Source organism: Barbus barbus (genome assembly GCF_936440315.1).
Source record: "Barbus barbus genome assembly, chromosome: 1".
Taxonomy (NCBI): Eukaryota; Metazoa; Chordata; class Actinopteri; order Cypriniformes; family Cyprinidae; genus Barbus; species Barbus barbus.
The window spans coordinates 42,205,006-42,219,163 of NC_136729.1; the positions used below are offsets into that span (position 1 = coordinate 42,205,006).

General features: G+C 36.4%; 2 protein-coding genes across 7 annotated transcripts in view; both read left to right on the forward strand.

The window, feature by feature from the left end:
• Nucleotides 1-7,521, forward strand: part of LOC306879022 (inositol 1,4,5-triphosphate receptor associated 1-like) — a 42,752-nt gene extending 35,231 nt beyond the window's left edge. For 2 of the 6 annotated variants that reach the window (XM_079431689.1, XM_079431691.1), the window contains exons 18-24: nt 1,380-1,533; nt 1,625-1,674; nt 2,133-2,243; nt 2,437-2,504; nt 5,877-5,993; nt 6,459-6,590; nt 6,666-7,514. In XM_079431689.1, coding sequence (XP_079287815.1) covers nt 1,380-1,533; nt 1,625-1,674; nt 2,133-2,243; nt 2,437-2,504; nt 5,877-5,993; nt 6,459-6,590; nt 6,666-6,879 — 846 coding nt within the window. In that variant the 3' untranslated portion in view covers nt 6,880-7,514. Of the gene's footprint in view, nt 1-1,379; nt 1,534-1,624; nt 1,675-2,132; nt 2,244-2,436; nt 2,505-5,873; nt 5,994-6,458; nt 6,591-6,665 lie in introns of all 6 variants that reach the window. The other 4 variants (XM_079431688.1, XM_079431690.1, XM_079431693.1 and 1 more) reach the window with 4 other exon arrangements.
• A 3,405-nt stretch (nt 7,522-10,926) lies between these two features.
• Nucleotides 10,927-13,720, forward strand: lyve1a (lymphatic vessel endothelial hyaluronic receptor 1a). Its single transcript, XM_079420231.1, has 6 exons — nt 10,927-11,077; nt 11,259-11,421; nt 11,507-11,646; nt 12,766-13,032; nt 13,138-13,216; nt 13,385-13,720. The coding sequence occupies exons 1-6, from the start codon at nt 10,984-10,986 to the stop codon at nt 13,548-13,550; spliced, it is 909 nt and encodes a 302-aa protein (XP_079276357.1). The 5' UTR covers nt 10,927-10,983; the 3' UTR covers nt 13,551-13,720.
• Nucleotides 13,721-14,158: the final 438 nt, after the last annotated feature.

Sequence of the window (14,158 nt, forward strand, 5' to 3'; positions counted from 1 at the left end):
GACATGCCGTTCATATACTTTTCATGATAGCCAACATTTCGCTCCTGCATGCAAAGTAGTTCGCCGTCACTGGGCGTGTATGGGTTGATAATGTAAATGTCAGTCCTTGTCTTGTGTTTCCCCTCCTCTCGTGTCTCTATTTGGCCATCCTCGTTCCTGTTGATTAGTTTAATTAGTAGTTCATGTGTCCCCAGCCCTGCGTTTGATTAGCCCTCACCTGTTTCTGTTCTTCCTCGTTGATTTCCCTGTGTTTATAAGCCCTGTGTTTCCTAGCCCCTGTGTCCGGTCTATCGTCAGTGATGTTCGTCTCTCCCCATGCTCCTCGTTTCCTTGTGTGTTCAATAAACGGCTTATTGATACCTCCACGTCTCCGCGCTCCTTGTATCCCGAGAGGGAACGTGACAGTAAAACTCCGGACAAGTTTTCTTGCGCGTACCCGTTTTTAACTTGTCTTGGCTGTCGTACAGTCTGACAGTAATGACAACTGAGATCCCATAGTGTGACATGATCATCATGTTTGTACAGTCTGACAAGTACAGTCCTACAGGACTTTTAAAAAATCGCACAGTGTGAGCCCGGCTTTAGGTGGTTTTTGACTGGTGCGAAAAAGGGTTGATGTGAATAATGAGAGATGGAAATGCACTTGCCGAATAAATTCCTCCATGCGCATCAAAAAAATGAATGTGGCTTTGCGCTATGGGATGGCAAAACCTGAAGAACCAGCAGACCGATCTCGTTCCACAGCATCTGAAATATTGTTATGGTTATTCTGAAATGCCTGAGCAAAGTCGTCAAAGTATTTCTGTATAATTGCCTCCCACAACTGTCTTAAACGACTACGTTCCCAAACAGCAGGCATCCGCCTCTGAGAGCAATGACCGTGTTTTCTGTGTTTCGTCTGTGGTGCAAGTAATATATTGTATATGAAGATTATTATATTCAGTTGCTTCTCCTACTTTTCTTAGTGATTTATATTGCCAGTGACGATTTTTTTCTCTTTGACTTGTTGGATAGAAACTTATTTGCTTATTCGCAAATGTTTTATGCGATATTCCAATTTTGCAACTTTGGATGGAAACCCAGCTATTGTGTCCCCTACTAAACCAGTCAGATTTTAGGAATTGGCTTGGGTTTTGGTTATTTTTATCTCTGATTTTAGAGGTACTGTCCGTTATGATTAGTTCAGCAGGTTTAGAGGCCATTGTTCTTCCAAGGATTTTGATCCAGGACATGTCCTGCTTGGATAAATTACATTGTGCATGATAATTCTGTGATGTCCTGAATGCAACTGTTAGTGAGACCCAAAAAACCCAGTGTCCTGGAGATGTAAAGTACACTGTGCATTTGATAATTAGTAACCCTTGCTTTGTCTGTGGCAGGAGAAGAGAATGAACAAGGCCACTGAGGTGATGATGCAGTACGTGGAGAATCTGAAGCGTACATATGAGAAGGACCATGCTGAGCTGATGGAGTTTAAGAAGCTTGCCAGCCAAAACTCCAGCCGCTGCTATGCGGGATCAGTGGACACTGGAGGTAAACAGAAACATCAAAACCACAGTTGCGCCCCCCCAGGACATGCCTGCTTAAGTTTCATCTCTTACTATCTCTTATGTGTTTCGCACAGAGGATGGTGTTCCACGTACATCGAGATCCATGTCTGTGCAAATGGGAAAGGTAGGCAAAAATCTGTGGACACCTCAGGAGACCCTGCTCCTATGATGCCATAGGGGAACCTTTTTGAAGGTTCACCCAAAAAGTTCAAGTTCTTCCAAATCTGAGTTTTTTTCTTCCGTTGAGCAAAAAAAGAAAATGTTTTGAAGAATGTAACCAAAGGTTAAGGTAACCAAACAGTTGATGGTAGCCATTGATTTACAGTATGGAAAAAAATACCATGGAAGTCAATGGATACCGACAACTGTTTGGTTACTCAGAATGAGGCATTTTTTATAAATTTTATACATTTTGGTTTCTTTACTTCTATGGTTCTTTAGAAAACATGTCTTTTGTAGTATTGTTCCAATAACATCCATAACACAGATCAGAGGCAGAGAATGTGCCTGTCTACAGATCAAATGCGTTCATATGAAGGGTTTAGTTTCAGAGAGTGTTTTCTTTTTTTTTCTTTCTCTAAGGCTTTGCCCAGACGAAGAGTCAGTGTGGCTGTAGTTCCCAAGTTCAATCTACTGAACATCCCCGGGCAGACACCAGCCGCCGCTGGCCCTAATGTTGCACTTCCTGTGGTGGTGAGTCCTATCTCAAGCGCACTGCCTCGTCAGCTGTTATGTTGTAGCCTGTCAGCAGCCTCATGTAATTAATGATGCTTTATCTTTAAGCTTCCTACATGTGGCATTTTATCAAGGTGACCGTTTGAGCCCAAAGCCATTCATCAGAATGAGACCTTGAGGATTTTTTACTAAATCCTACTGTTGTTTTTAGTGTGAGGCGAACACCATCAAGAACGGCAGTTCCTCAGACCCTACACAACAAGATGTGCCTGACAAATCGTAAGTAATTGCCTTTCTCGACTCTGTGCCGCCACATTCCTCATAAACTGTGTACATGAGCACACATTCATCAAATAATGGTTGGAAATTAGTTCTTTCACATCCTCAGTTTCTTTAAAAAAATGCATCAATTTGAGCCTTATCAAAAGATATGCATCTGGAGAATGTTGCATCTTTACGTGGCAGATAGGAAGCCATCTAAATGTTTATTCACCAACATTCTTTAAAATAAAGGTTTTTAAAGGGGGTTTTCGCACTGATGCCGTAGAAGAACCATTTTTGATACTCAAACCTTTCAGTGAACTGTTCTTAAAAGAACCATTTTTATGTGAAGAACTCAATTACACCATCCATTATCTTATTTGCTAAATGAAATCCAATGCTTTTTCTTACTAATTCTAGAGTGCTGATTCCAAAAATAGCACCTGTTTTGATGTTGCACGTCACACTTTTTCACAATATTATGTGCATTTAATAGCATTTCTGCTTTTGACAACCATTTGTATGTCTCGTATTATCTTTTAATCACAAAAACAACTGCCACAAAGACGAAGTTACAACTATTTGTTCAGTTCTCAGCCAATTTTCACATCTATAAATGATTATAAAAAATGTATTGTGTATTTAATCCTGAGTTTAAAGGGGACATCAGATGACAATTTTTCACAAGTTGGTATGATTCTTTAGGGTCTTCATGAAATGTCTGCAACATACTGGTCGTGTAAAACAACACCCTTTTTACCCTGTCAAAAACAGCTCTGTTCACAGCGAGCCATTTCGGTGCATATCTCTTTAAAGGAACACTCCACTTTTTTTGAAAATAGGCTCATTTTACAACTCCCCAAGAGTTAAACAGTTGAGTTTTACCGTTTTTGAATCCATTCAGTCGATCTCCGGGTCTGGCGGTAGCACTTTTAGCTTAGCTTAGCATAGATCATTGAATCGTATTAGACCATACCTATTAGGTGTAAAAAAGGTACAAATATGTCCTTTTCAGGGTACTGCTCTAGAGTCAAGCTGTTGTACCCAAAAAGGTACAATTTTAAACCCTTATTTTTCTGTGTGTATACTCTCATTCCGGCATAATAATCAAGGAACTTTGCTGCCGTACCATGGGTGCAGCAGGCGCAATGATATTACGCAGCGCCTGAAAATAGTCCCCAGCTATATCATAACTAGTTACCTAGCTGGGGACTACTTTCAGGCGATGCGTAATATCATTGCGCCTGCTGCAGCCATGGTACAGCAGCAAAGTTCCTTGATTATTACGCCGGAATGAGAGTATAGTTCCTAGCCATATCGGCCTAGAAATCACAACTTTTAATTTTACGTCAGTCTTAGTACACGATGCAACTACAGAAGAGTCAAGTTTGATAATTATCGAAACTCTTTGGGCATTTTTTGATCGAGATGCTAATGGTCTAATCCGATTCAATGACCTATGCTAAGCTGCACTAAAAGTGCTACCGCCAGACCCGGACATCGGCTGAATGGATTCGAAAACGGTAAAACTCAACTGTTTAACTCTTGGGGAGTTGTAAAATTAGCCTATTTTCAAAAAAAGTGGAGTGTTCCTTTAAGTGATAATGAGCAACTGTTCACCCTGCCCCTCTCTTCCGTTTTTTGTGTATTGATTGGCATCATTACCATCATAAACAAAATGAATCCACTACGACCTCAACGGCTCTGATGTCGGGAGAAGACTCTTATGTTCACTCTTACATTGAACTACAAAACATCTGCATTGTTTATGAGACAGTGTTGTGACTACAGCTGCTTGAGTGATGAGAAAATGCCGAACAGCGAACAATTGGCAGAGGGTGGAAATATGCTAATACAAGTCATGGGCGGAGCCTGTGCAGTATGACATCATACAACTCAGAAAATCAAAATGGCTTGATAATTGAGACTTCAGGTTTTTGGGGGATTAAAAAAAGTGAATGGATTTTTATCATTGTCACACACGGCTAAGGCACATTCATACGCAAACACCACATAAAAGTGAATTTTGCATCCAATGTCCCCTTTAAGATTAGAATTATGGCCAGTGATAGAAGAAAATGGAAACATGACCCAAATGTTTTGTGCTACATCAGAGAGTTTTGCTATGTTCAAACAGTGACAGAAATTTACAGATTTTGTGAAAAAAATGCAAAAAACATTTTATTTATTTATTTATTCATAAACTTATGTTTGTTAAGCACAAAGTTAAACAAGTTTACAAGTAACTTTGAACAAGTTTACAACTTAGTAAAGTAAAAAAGTTCTTTAATATTACATTTTTAATATCAATTATATTTAATATGTTTTTTTTAATATCAATTATATTGAAAAATATTTGAACATATTTTTCCACTCTTTTGAAGATTGTAAGTTAAATGATGAAATTTTGACATTTGACTGCTTGGTCACACTTTAGTTTGGGGACCAATTCTCATTAACTAACTACTCTTATTAATAGTTTGTAAAAGGTAGTTGTTAAGTTTAGGTATTGGGTAGGATTAGGGATGTAGAAAATAGTCATGCAGAATATGTCTTTATAAATACTAATATACACCCAATATGCTAGTAATATGCATGCTAATAAGCAACTAGTTAATACTGAGAATTGGTCCCTAACTAAAGTGTTACCAACTGCTTTTCTTATTTTGATAAGTGTATTTTAGCTGATTATATATCATTTGAAAAAAATATGGATAGTTAATGCATAATTGTGTGGGTGAAAAAACTGGACATGAAAGTAAAGTTTCTATTGATATTTCTAAACTTCGCGTCATTTTAGTTCATATATTTTGAGCACATTAGCAGAATTTATTTTTTTATGATACAGGGCTGTGCAATAAACATTTTTCCATTATAAAGAACCTTTTGTGCAGTGGAGAGGTTGCTTGGATGTTAAAGGTTCTTCATGGAACCACAGATGCTAATAAAGTAAGAGAGTACACCAAGACGCATGGCCCTTTTGGTAGATTATAACTTAAGCAACCTTCTTGTTTTTTTCTGTTCTTAAAATAGCACAAGAATCCCACAAAAATCCCATCTGCAGTCAATCTTACATTTTTTACACAGGTTTGACAAAAACCAGTCATCAGTGTCTGACCGTGCTGTTTTAGCAAGGAAAGGCAAAGAGATTGTCACCGTACTTTCAAATCTAAATACCGAGTTTTAACTCAAAGACAGTCTCACTTCTGTCAGAGCTGCAGTGGCAAGTGTGCCATGTTCCTTTCTGTGGCATTTAAGTCTCTCCATTGGGGCAGAGGTTATTATTGTTATCACTCGTGGTTATGAACGGAGAGTTTGCACATATCTGCGTAATGGCAATTTTTTTATTGCTCCATCCGTGTCTCTTCTTTCCTATGTGAAACAAAGCAGTGGAAACCCTCTGACGGAGCAGGAAAGTGAAGCAACGCCAACCAAAGTTGTCTGCAGTCCAGAGAAGATTACAGAAGAGATCAAAGCCAAGATTGAAGAAGAAGCGTATAACAAAGGGTAACACCCCTGGCACTACTGAACGCTTAAATGAATCTGTGTGAACGCACACATGAAACAACAGCATGTTTAAGTCTGTTCAGATGACTAGTTATATCACGCAGTTGCATAATTGCAAAAACATTCTCAGGAAATTGACATTTTTTATCACTTCTTTTAAAAACCAAGGTAGCAATCCTTGGGAAACATTGGTGACCAACGTAGTAAAATGCTTTCTGCACAATATTCAGAGATTTTTAAACTATTATATCCTCGTCCTAAACACATAAAAGTATTAAGTAAATTCATTTAGGAATAATAATAATAATAAGGACACGCAGTTGGCAAAATGGTTGATATTCAAAGTAATGTAACGTGAATAGACATTCTTGAAAATGATTTTATGCAATAAATAGATTTTTAAGCTTTATATAAACAATTTCGGCTTCTACTGTGTATTAATTAGAGAAATGAACTTCACTGTAGATACCAAGAAGGACTTAAGAGGTCTAAAGAACTTCAGGAGCTGAAGGAGGAGGAAGAGAAAGCAGAAGAAAAGCAGGAGGACTCTGAGGAGGAAACAAGAGGAAATACTGATAAAGACAGGAAGACTAATAGGTAATTGACTTCAAAGTGTCTGCCTGTCAAATTATTGTCAATGAATAAGTAGTCATGTTGTTTTTATCCTTGCAGCAGGTTTGAGGAGGCATTAGAGGTCCTTGACAGGAGATTCCCAAAATTCTTCCGGCGAAATCGAGTGCTTTGGATCATCCTCACTCTGTTTTTTACTTTATTCCTACTTGTCAATGTCATAAGCTTCTTCAGTAACCGCTACAGTGAGAGCGGAGACACGTCTGCAAAGTTTTTCGGACTGAATGTAGGGTCAAAGACCCCTGCCCCAGAATGACTTTATTCTCATCCATCACGGAGAGACAGATTAACACAGCTCATTTTGTTTCTACCAGTCCTTCACACTGCATTTAGAAAATAGCTACTTGTTTTTGTTTAGGGACCAAGTGTGCTTAGATGAGAAATCAGATTTGCTTCGTAAGCTAAATTGATAAGTTATAATACTTGAGGTTGGGAAAGTTGGGATTTCTTGTTATTGCAGAGAAACCTTTTCACGTTTGATATATGATTATACCACTCGAACCTTATGATTAAACTTCTCAGGTTTTGTGAAATATATATATTTGAAATATTACGTACAATATTTAATACAACATTTGGTACAGTATGTTTTAAGTAAGTCTTTATGTTGTTTATTTGAATTGACATTCCAAGGTAGATCCTAAAGTGCAATATTTTGCGGCTGGTAGTTGACGGTTGTGCCTTCAGAGCACTGATTTTAATAGTTCAGAATTTTTCACAATTTTGAAGAGCACTTTTAACTAGCATGAAAGAATTCATATTTGCACATGTGTGCTTGTGTTTACTGTTGTGCCACTTCACCTTGTAATAAAGGTGTTTGAAAATCACGTTTTTTTCTAGAGTACATTTCCTATTTATTGCATGGCAGAAAATAAAGACTTAGTATCTCATAAATTTGACATGACCATTTTTATGTAATAATTTTACCAAAGCATTTCTTTTTTCCTATGTGGTGGAAATGGGCCTATAGTGATCAGTTTTCTCATTACATTTGACTTTTTATGTTATAATTATAGTATTTTTCTGTTTTTTTGTTGTTGTTTTTTTTACTTTTTATCACAATTATGACTTACACTAATCAAAATTATAATTTATGATTTTTTTTTTTTATATATATATGGTGGGAATAAGCTTGCATAGCGATGAGTTTTTTTTACAATTTCAACTTTTTATGAGTTTATCTAAAACAATTATCTTTTCAAGTCATAATTATGGCTTTTGATCTATTAATTTTGACATGTCATAACTATGACTTAGTATCACATAATTTTGACTTGTCATAATTACTTCAACTTTTTATGTTAAATTTTGACTTTTATCTCATTTAACTTCAAGATTAAAATCAAGATTGTTGGCATTATATCATTTTCATGACTTTTGAATATATTTCCCCTGCAAATTTATATTTCTGTAATAGAGTTTAATAAATGGTACCATTATGTAGTATAAATATTTTAAATAATAAATAACAAACCATTTTTTTTTCTCAGTAATAAAAGAAAATTCTGATTTTGCTAATGAGAATTAATTATGTGATTTATATTTTTATTGGGGAACCCAACAATTCAACAAACATTGTATCATACATCTTATGATTCCACATTACCTAATGAGGATGAATTATTATTAAAAATAATTAGTCAATAATTGGCATTTAAATGTCACCGTGCAAAAAAAGTTTATAAATATGGATTACATTCCTTAAAAAAATACAAAATACTTTAAAATATGAGTATTTTCTATTTATTGGGACCAAATTTTCTTGACATGTTTCATATATTTCAAAGTATGGTCATCACAGTCATGCACTTGACACAATATCAACCAATATTACTCTAATAAAATGTTCTTTCCAGAGAAATTATTTGCTCATTTTTTCCAAGTCACTTCCTGGCAGTCAGATGATGAAGTGTGTGTGTGTGTGTGTGTGTGTGTGTGTGTGTGTGTGTGTTGTGTGTTGTGTGTTGTGTGTGTGTGTGTGTGTGTGTGTGTGTGTGTGTGTGTGTGTGTGTGTGTGTGTGTGTGTGTGTGTGTGAGAGAGATGTTTTGCCGGAAGTGCGATAGAACTGTGTCTGCATTCTATCACAGGAAGTTAGATGGACATCAGCCTGTTAGTGAGCAAGCACAAGGGAACAGGAGGAAATTGTCCATTTAAGAGACCAAAGCCAAACAAACAACCCAAGAAGTCACAGAGCTCTGAGCACATCATCTATCTAGTAACCGTCTTCATAATCAGCAAAGAATCAATCCATCATAGACTTGCTTTCCTACAAACTCCCTGCTGCAAATCAATGAATGTCACATACAGTATATAAAGAGTCACTGAAAATACTATAAATTACTAAAAGTGTTCTGTCACTTAACTAATGTAACAACAATAAAAAATAAGAATTTATACAGAAATCAATATTTATATTCTCATACTTTGCCATTGGATCAGAGTTAGAAGTCAGAGATTTCAAAATGAACTCAAATGTTTCTCATCAATTTCTTCCAAGACCAAATTATTTGAGCTACTCTTCATAGTCTTACTATCTGGGATCTATGAAAGCCTATTTCCGCCACATAAGATAAAGTATACTTTCTCCCAGCATAACTGAAATAAAAAGTCAAAATTATGAGATAAAACTTCAGAAGTAATTATATTGTCTTGCCCTTTTATCTCATAATGTTTACACAATTATGATATCTCATAGTTAAGACTTTTATCTTGTCACACATTTACCCTGTCTGGACTTCGTTCATTGACTTGGGCCGTTTCTCAATACCAAGTTCGCAGAGTCTGGACTTCCGTCCTTTCGAGTTTGGACTTGCCAAGTTCGACTCGGAAGAACGAACTCTCGAGGACGAACTGAATTCTGGGTTATGGCCCGTATCAAGTCTGCACAAGTCACCTCTCGATGCATCCTCGGTAAAAGGGGCGGATCAAGAACACATCCGGGGATTTGAACTGGACTTGGCTAGATGTGAACTTTGAATTGGAACAGTACTTGGGCAGCGATTGATGACGTTTCACAAGTCCACAAGAACACAAGTACAGATAAGTACGCATATTGAGAAACGGCCTCTGTCTCCCCTTTGATTTCGTCATTATGTTCAGCTGTGTCTTGTTAATTATCCTCATGTGCCTCCCTATTTAAATTCTTGTCTGTTCAGTTTGTCTTAGTCCAGTCTTAAAGTTGCTTTGTGTGTGTGTGTTACCTGCCTGTCTGATGTGGATTACCTCTTTGTGGATTAATTAAAGACTGTTTTCTGTTATTCATCTTCTTTGTAATTTCAACTTTTTATTTTGTCATTTCAAAATTTGTCATGATGACTTATGTTATAATGTCACAAAGCATGATTTTTTTTCTTATGTGGTGGAATTGGCCTTTAATAGTGATGATCAGTTTATTTCATAATTTGGGCTTCCTCATCTCATGAACACTCAATAAATAAATGTAGAACACACAACTAATTCATTATCCATTCACCACACTCACTTATTTTATTTTTATTTTTATCATTTCTAATTTGCACATACTTGACCTGTACATACATAGTCGCCTATATTATATATTGTGTATTTTTATTTTTTATTTTTTTTATTTTTTTTATTTTTTTTTTGGCTGCTTTTTACATTGGTTATTGGCTATTTCTTGTTATTTTGTTTTTATTACCTGTGTCCTGTCCTGTCCTGTTACTGTCTTTCTGTTGCACTGTGGAGCTTCTGTCACTATAACAAATTCCTTGTATGTGTAAACATACTTGGCCAATAAAGCTCATTCTGATTCTGATTCTGATTCTATGTGATAATTATGACTTTTTACCTCATTATTGTTTGTCATAATTATGATTTACCAAAGCATCATTTTTTTTCTTATGTGGTGGAAATGAGCTTCCCTTGTGACTTTTTATGTCATAATTAGGTGTGGGAAATTGGCTTCCAGTGATCAGTTGTTTCAGGAACATAGAAAAGAGCCTGGAACATTGGATTTCCTGCCATAGGTAATGGATTTCTACTATACTAGCCATGACACAAAAGATGGAAATGTTTGACTGTGTAGTGCAGTGCGTCAGCAGGCCTTCAGTCATCACTGGCTGTTTTCATGGTGAAAACATTCTCGCCTTGGCCTGAACCAGACTCCTGAAGAGCACGGTCCCTCATCAGAGATGCCAGCGCACCTCCTGTTTCCTCTTCCCCACTGCGGCAGCTTGGTCATGACACTTTGTACGGGTCATTTATGCAATAACCGCCCCTCTACGCACAGGCCGCACCCCTGGGGAGTTTAGCCTCCCTATAACCTCTCCACTTGGCACTCAGACACACCACACCGATCGCACTTTGCTCAGAGACTCCGAGAGAGCAGACTTCACCACCATGGCAAGAGTCTGGATGAGGATGATGATGATGATGATGCTTTTCAGCAGTTTATTCATGTGTAGCTTAACTTTTGACATCCAGTTGGTAAAAGGTAGGTCCCTCGTGGGCATTTATTTATCTTAAATATCTGTGGATGTATATGAGTTTTTATAAATTAATTAGAATGTTTGGCTGCTTAATAATAAGTACCAAAAATGTGACTACGATTTTTGATTCACCTTTAATAGTGTTAGGATTAAATTCTATTTCTTTTTTCTTCCTCTGATGGACAGTGAACCCTAAACAAGCCATCTCCGGTGTGTTTGAAGCTTCCATCGGAAAAACATACGCCTTAAGTGCATCAGCAGCCAGAGATCTTTGTGAACATCTAGGTTTGACTATTGCAAGCAAAGCACAGGTAGCAGAGGCCCAGAAACACGGTCTGGAGACATGCAGGTAAAAACAACATAATGCTGAATCAACCAATTAATGTCAAACTGTAAATGAAAAAATTATCAACATTTTTCTTTTTAAATCTCAGGTTCGGGTGGGTAGATGAGCAAATAGCTGTTGTTCCCCGAGTTCAGGTCAAATCGAACTGTGGTGAGGGCAAGACTGGGGTTGTCGTGTGGCGTGCAGACCCCAGTAGAGAGTTTGATGCCTTCTGCTTCAATTTAACAGGTAAAATATTTTGCTTGATAATTTTACACAATGTGGTTGCGTATCCGTGATTGGAATTCACAAATGCATATGAAAAAGCTCTATTCGAGGTTAATGAATATGTCATATTATATATATGAGATTACATGGCCGTGATAGTAATTTACATAAAACATGCCCTAATCATTTCCATATATGGGATTTCCGCACAACTACACCTTTCGGTCACCATTCCTTCACATGCTCTTAACTGCATGCGCATCAAGATCATCAAGCAAAGCAAAGTGTGCTATTTTCAAAACCACTTAAAACAGTTTTATATGGGATTGCAGACCTTTCATAAATTCTTATTTTTTTATTTAATTGATTATTGCTCATAAATAATTAATACTTTTGTGTGTGATTTTTGTATACATGTGGTTTCAGCTGAACAGATTTAGAATTTCAATTGAATTTTAATGCAAACTTAATGACAAATCATTAAGCTTCGTACACAGATTTTACACACAAAAATATGCATGTGTGGTTAGTAAATGATAGTACATAAATACTCAGGTTATTAATACAAGAAAACATTCTGATGCATGTTTTCTACTAAGAACTAAGAAAATGATTCGTCCTTTTGAAAAATCACATCATTACATTGCTATTTATTTAAAAAAATTGGTTTATTATAATAGTTTCTGAGACAAAATAACGTTTTTTTTTTTTTTTTTTGCATGTACATAGTTTCAGTTTCAAATTTTAGAACAAATTTTAAATAAATTTTAATGCAAACTTAATGGCAAATCATTAAGATTCATACACAGATTTTATGCACAAATATGTATACGATTATAGTGAATGAGTCCCATTGATTGAAAATCCATACTTATTACTTACAAGCCTGATACACATTTATTGTATGAACTCCTTTCCACGTTTGTGTGTAGTTGGCATCAAATCAATATCAAGGAAATAGGAAGTTCTGGATGTGACATCATCACAGATTGGTTTCCTATGAGGGCCAGGGATGTGGTGAAATGGAAGGAAGCGAGTGGGATGAATTGGCAAATGTCTGATCAAGACGGACGTAACCGCTGAGATTTGTTTGATTGTCATGTCTGTTATGTAACAAGCCTGAATCGGTTCTGTTTGCAGATTTTGAGGCACAAAAGCAGGCTTCCATGGTCGCACGCCAAACGACAACAAGAAAGCCAATCACAACACATTCATCTGTTTTTCCCACGGCTCAAGCTGGAGTTCATCTGAGGAAAACCCCATTTTCTAAACTACCTTCCCCATCGTCTTCACTCAGTTCCCCATCTTCCTCTGTTCCTTCTTCTTCTTCATCATCTCACAGTCCCTCTGTTAACGACATGGATGATGAAGGGAACCATCTGCCCATGAGTGGAACCCTGATTGAGGGTATGATCCTGCTATTTTCATTATATGAGCATATAACAGCAGTTATTGTTTGGTTAAACCCAACGGCTTGCTTGTATTTACTGTTTTCTCTTTTGTGATTTGCAGCTGTTCCAGCTGCTTTACTGATCACAGTCACCTTCACAGTCATGCTTGCTGTCTTTCTAGCACTTTACTATTTCAAAACGTAAGTTATATTCCTTTTGTTTAACTATCCAAATGTTTTCAAATATAAAATTAAGCTCCGAATCCCAGAGCAAATCTCTGGGATTCCAGAGCTAATTTTAATTCAAGTCAGTTTTTGAATTCAACTTAAATTTTAGAGAAGCTGACCATTGACATTTGTGCACTACAGGAACAGACCCTGCAGGACGCAGTGTGACAGCGAGCAGCAGAAGGAGTACATTGAGACAGAGGTTTGGGAGCACTGTAGCAAAACAGACATGCAGAAACCACAGGAGGAGCTTGTGGAGGAGAACGAGGAAGAAAACAAAAACAGCAGTTCTACAGACCAGGACTGACATTTCTGTATTTGTCAAGACATCTTGGAATGACTGAGACTGAAGTGTTTGTGTCACAATGTTGTAGTTTTGTAATGAAGTACAAAATGACACACGTTTATTTATGGAAGCTGGCTTTTTATTGTGCTTTTTTAATAATTATTTTATTAAATACATTGTTTTACTGATTTTGCTAAATGTCTGGACATTCAATTCAAATTTATTGCTCCAAAAATAATTCAAATTGTTGCTTGAGAATATAATTATAATAACTAATTGACTATATATATATATATTATTCTTTCAAAAAATAACTTTTATTAATCAAGGACGCATAGGCTATATATACACAGCGTATATATATATATATATATGCATATATATATATATATATATATATATATAGTAGAAATATAGCATTTTAATATATTTTGAAAGTAGTTTATTCCTGTGACGGAATATGTGAATAGAATATGTACAGAATATATAGACGAAATACTTCCAAGGCACTCACTCAGGTTCTGAAGAAGGCTGTTTTTGCAGAAATGCATAGATCTACTTTGAACCATTTTGTAATGATTTAAGACCAGTACATTAAAGGCTTTTTATCTTACCACGTGAGTGCCTTG

Bases quoted from the DNA above. Each gene is read 5' to 3' on its own strand.
- lyve1a (XM_079420231.1), top strand. From the start codon at position 10,984: ATGGCAAGAGTCTGGATGAGGATGATGATGATGATGATGCTTTTCAGC. The intron at 11,078-11,258 runs GTAGGTCCCTCG...TCTGATGGACAG, and splicing joins TGACATCCAGTTGGTAAAAG to TGAACCCTAAACAAGCCATC. The intron at 13,033-13,137 runs GTATGATCCTGC...TGTGATTTGCAG, and splicing joins GAGTGGAACCCTGATTGAGG to CTGTTCCAGCTGCTTTACTG.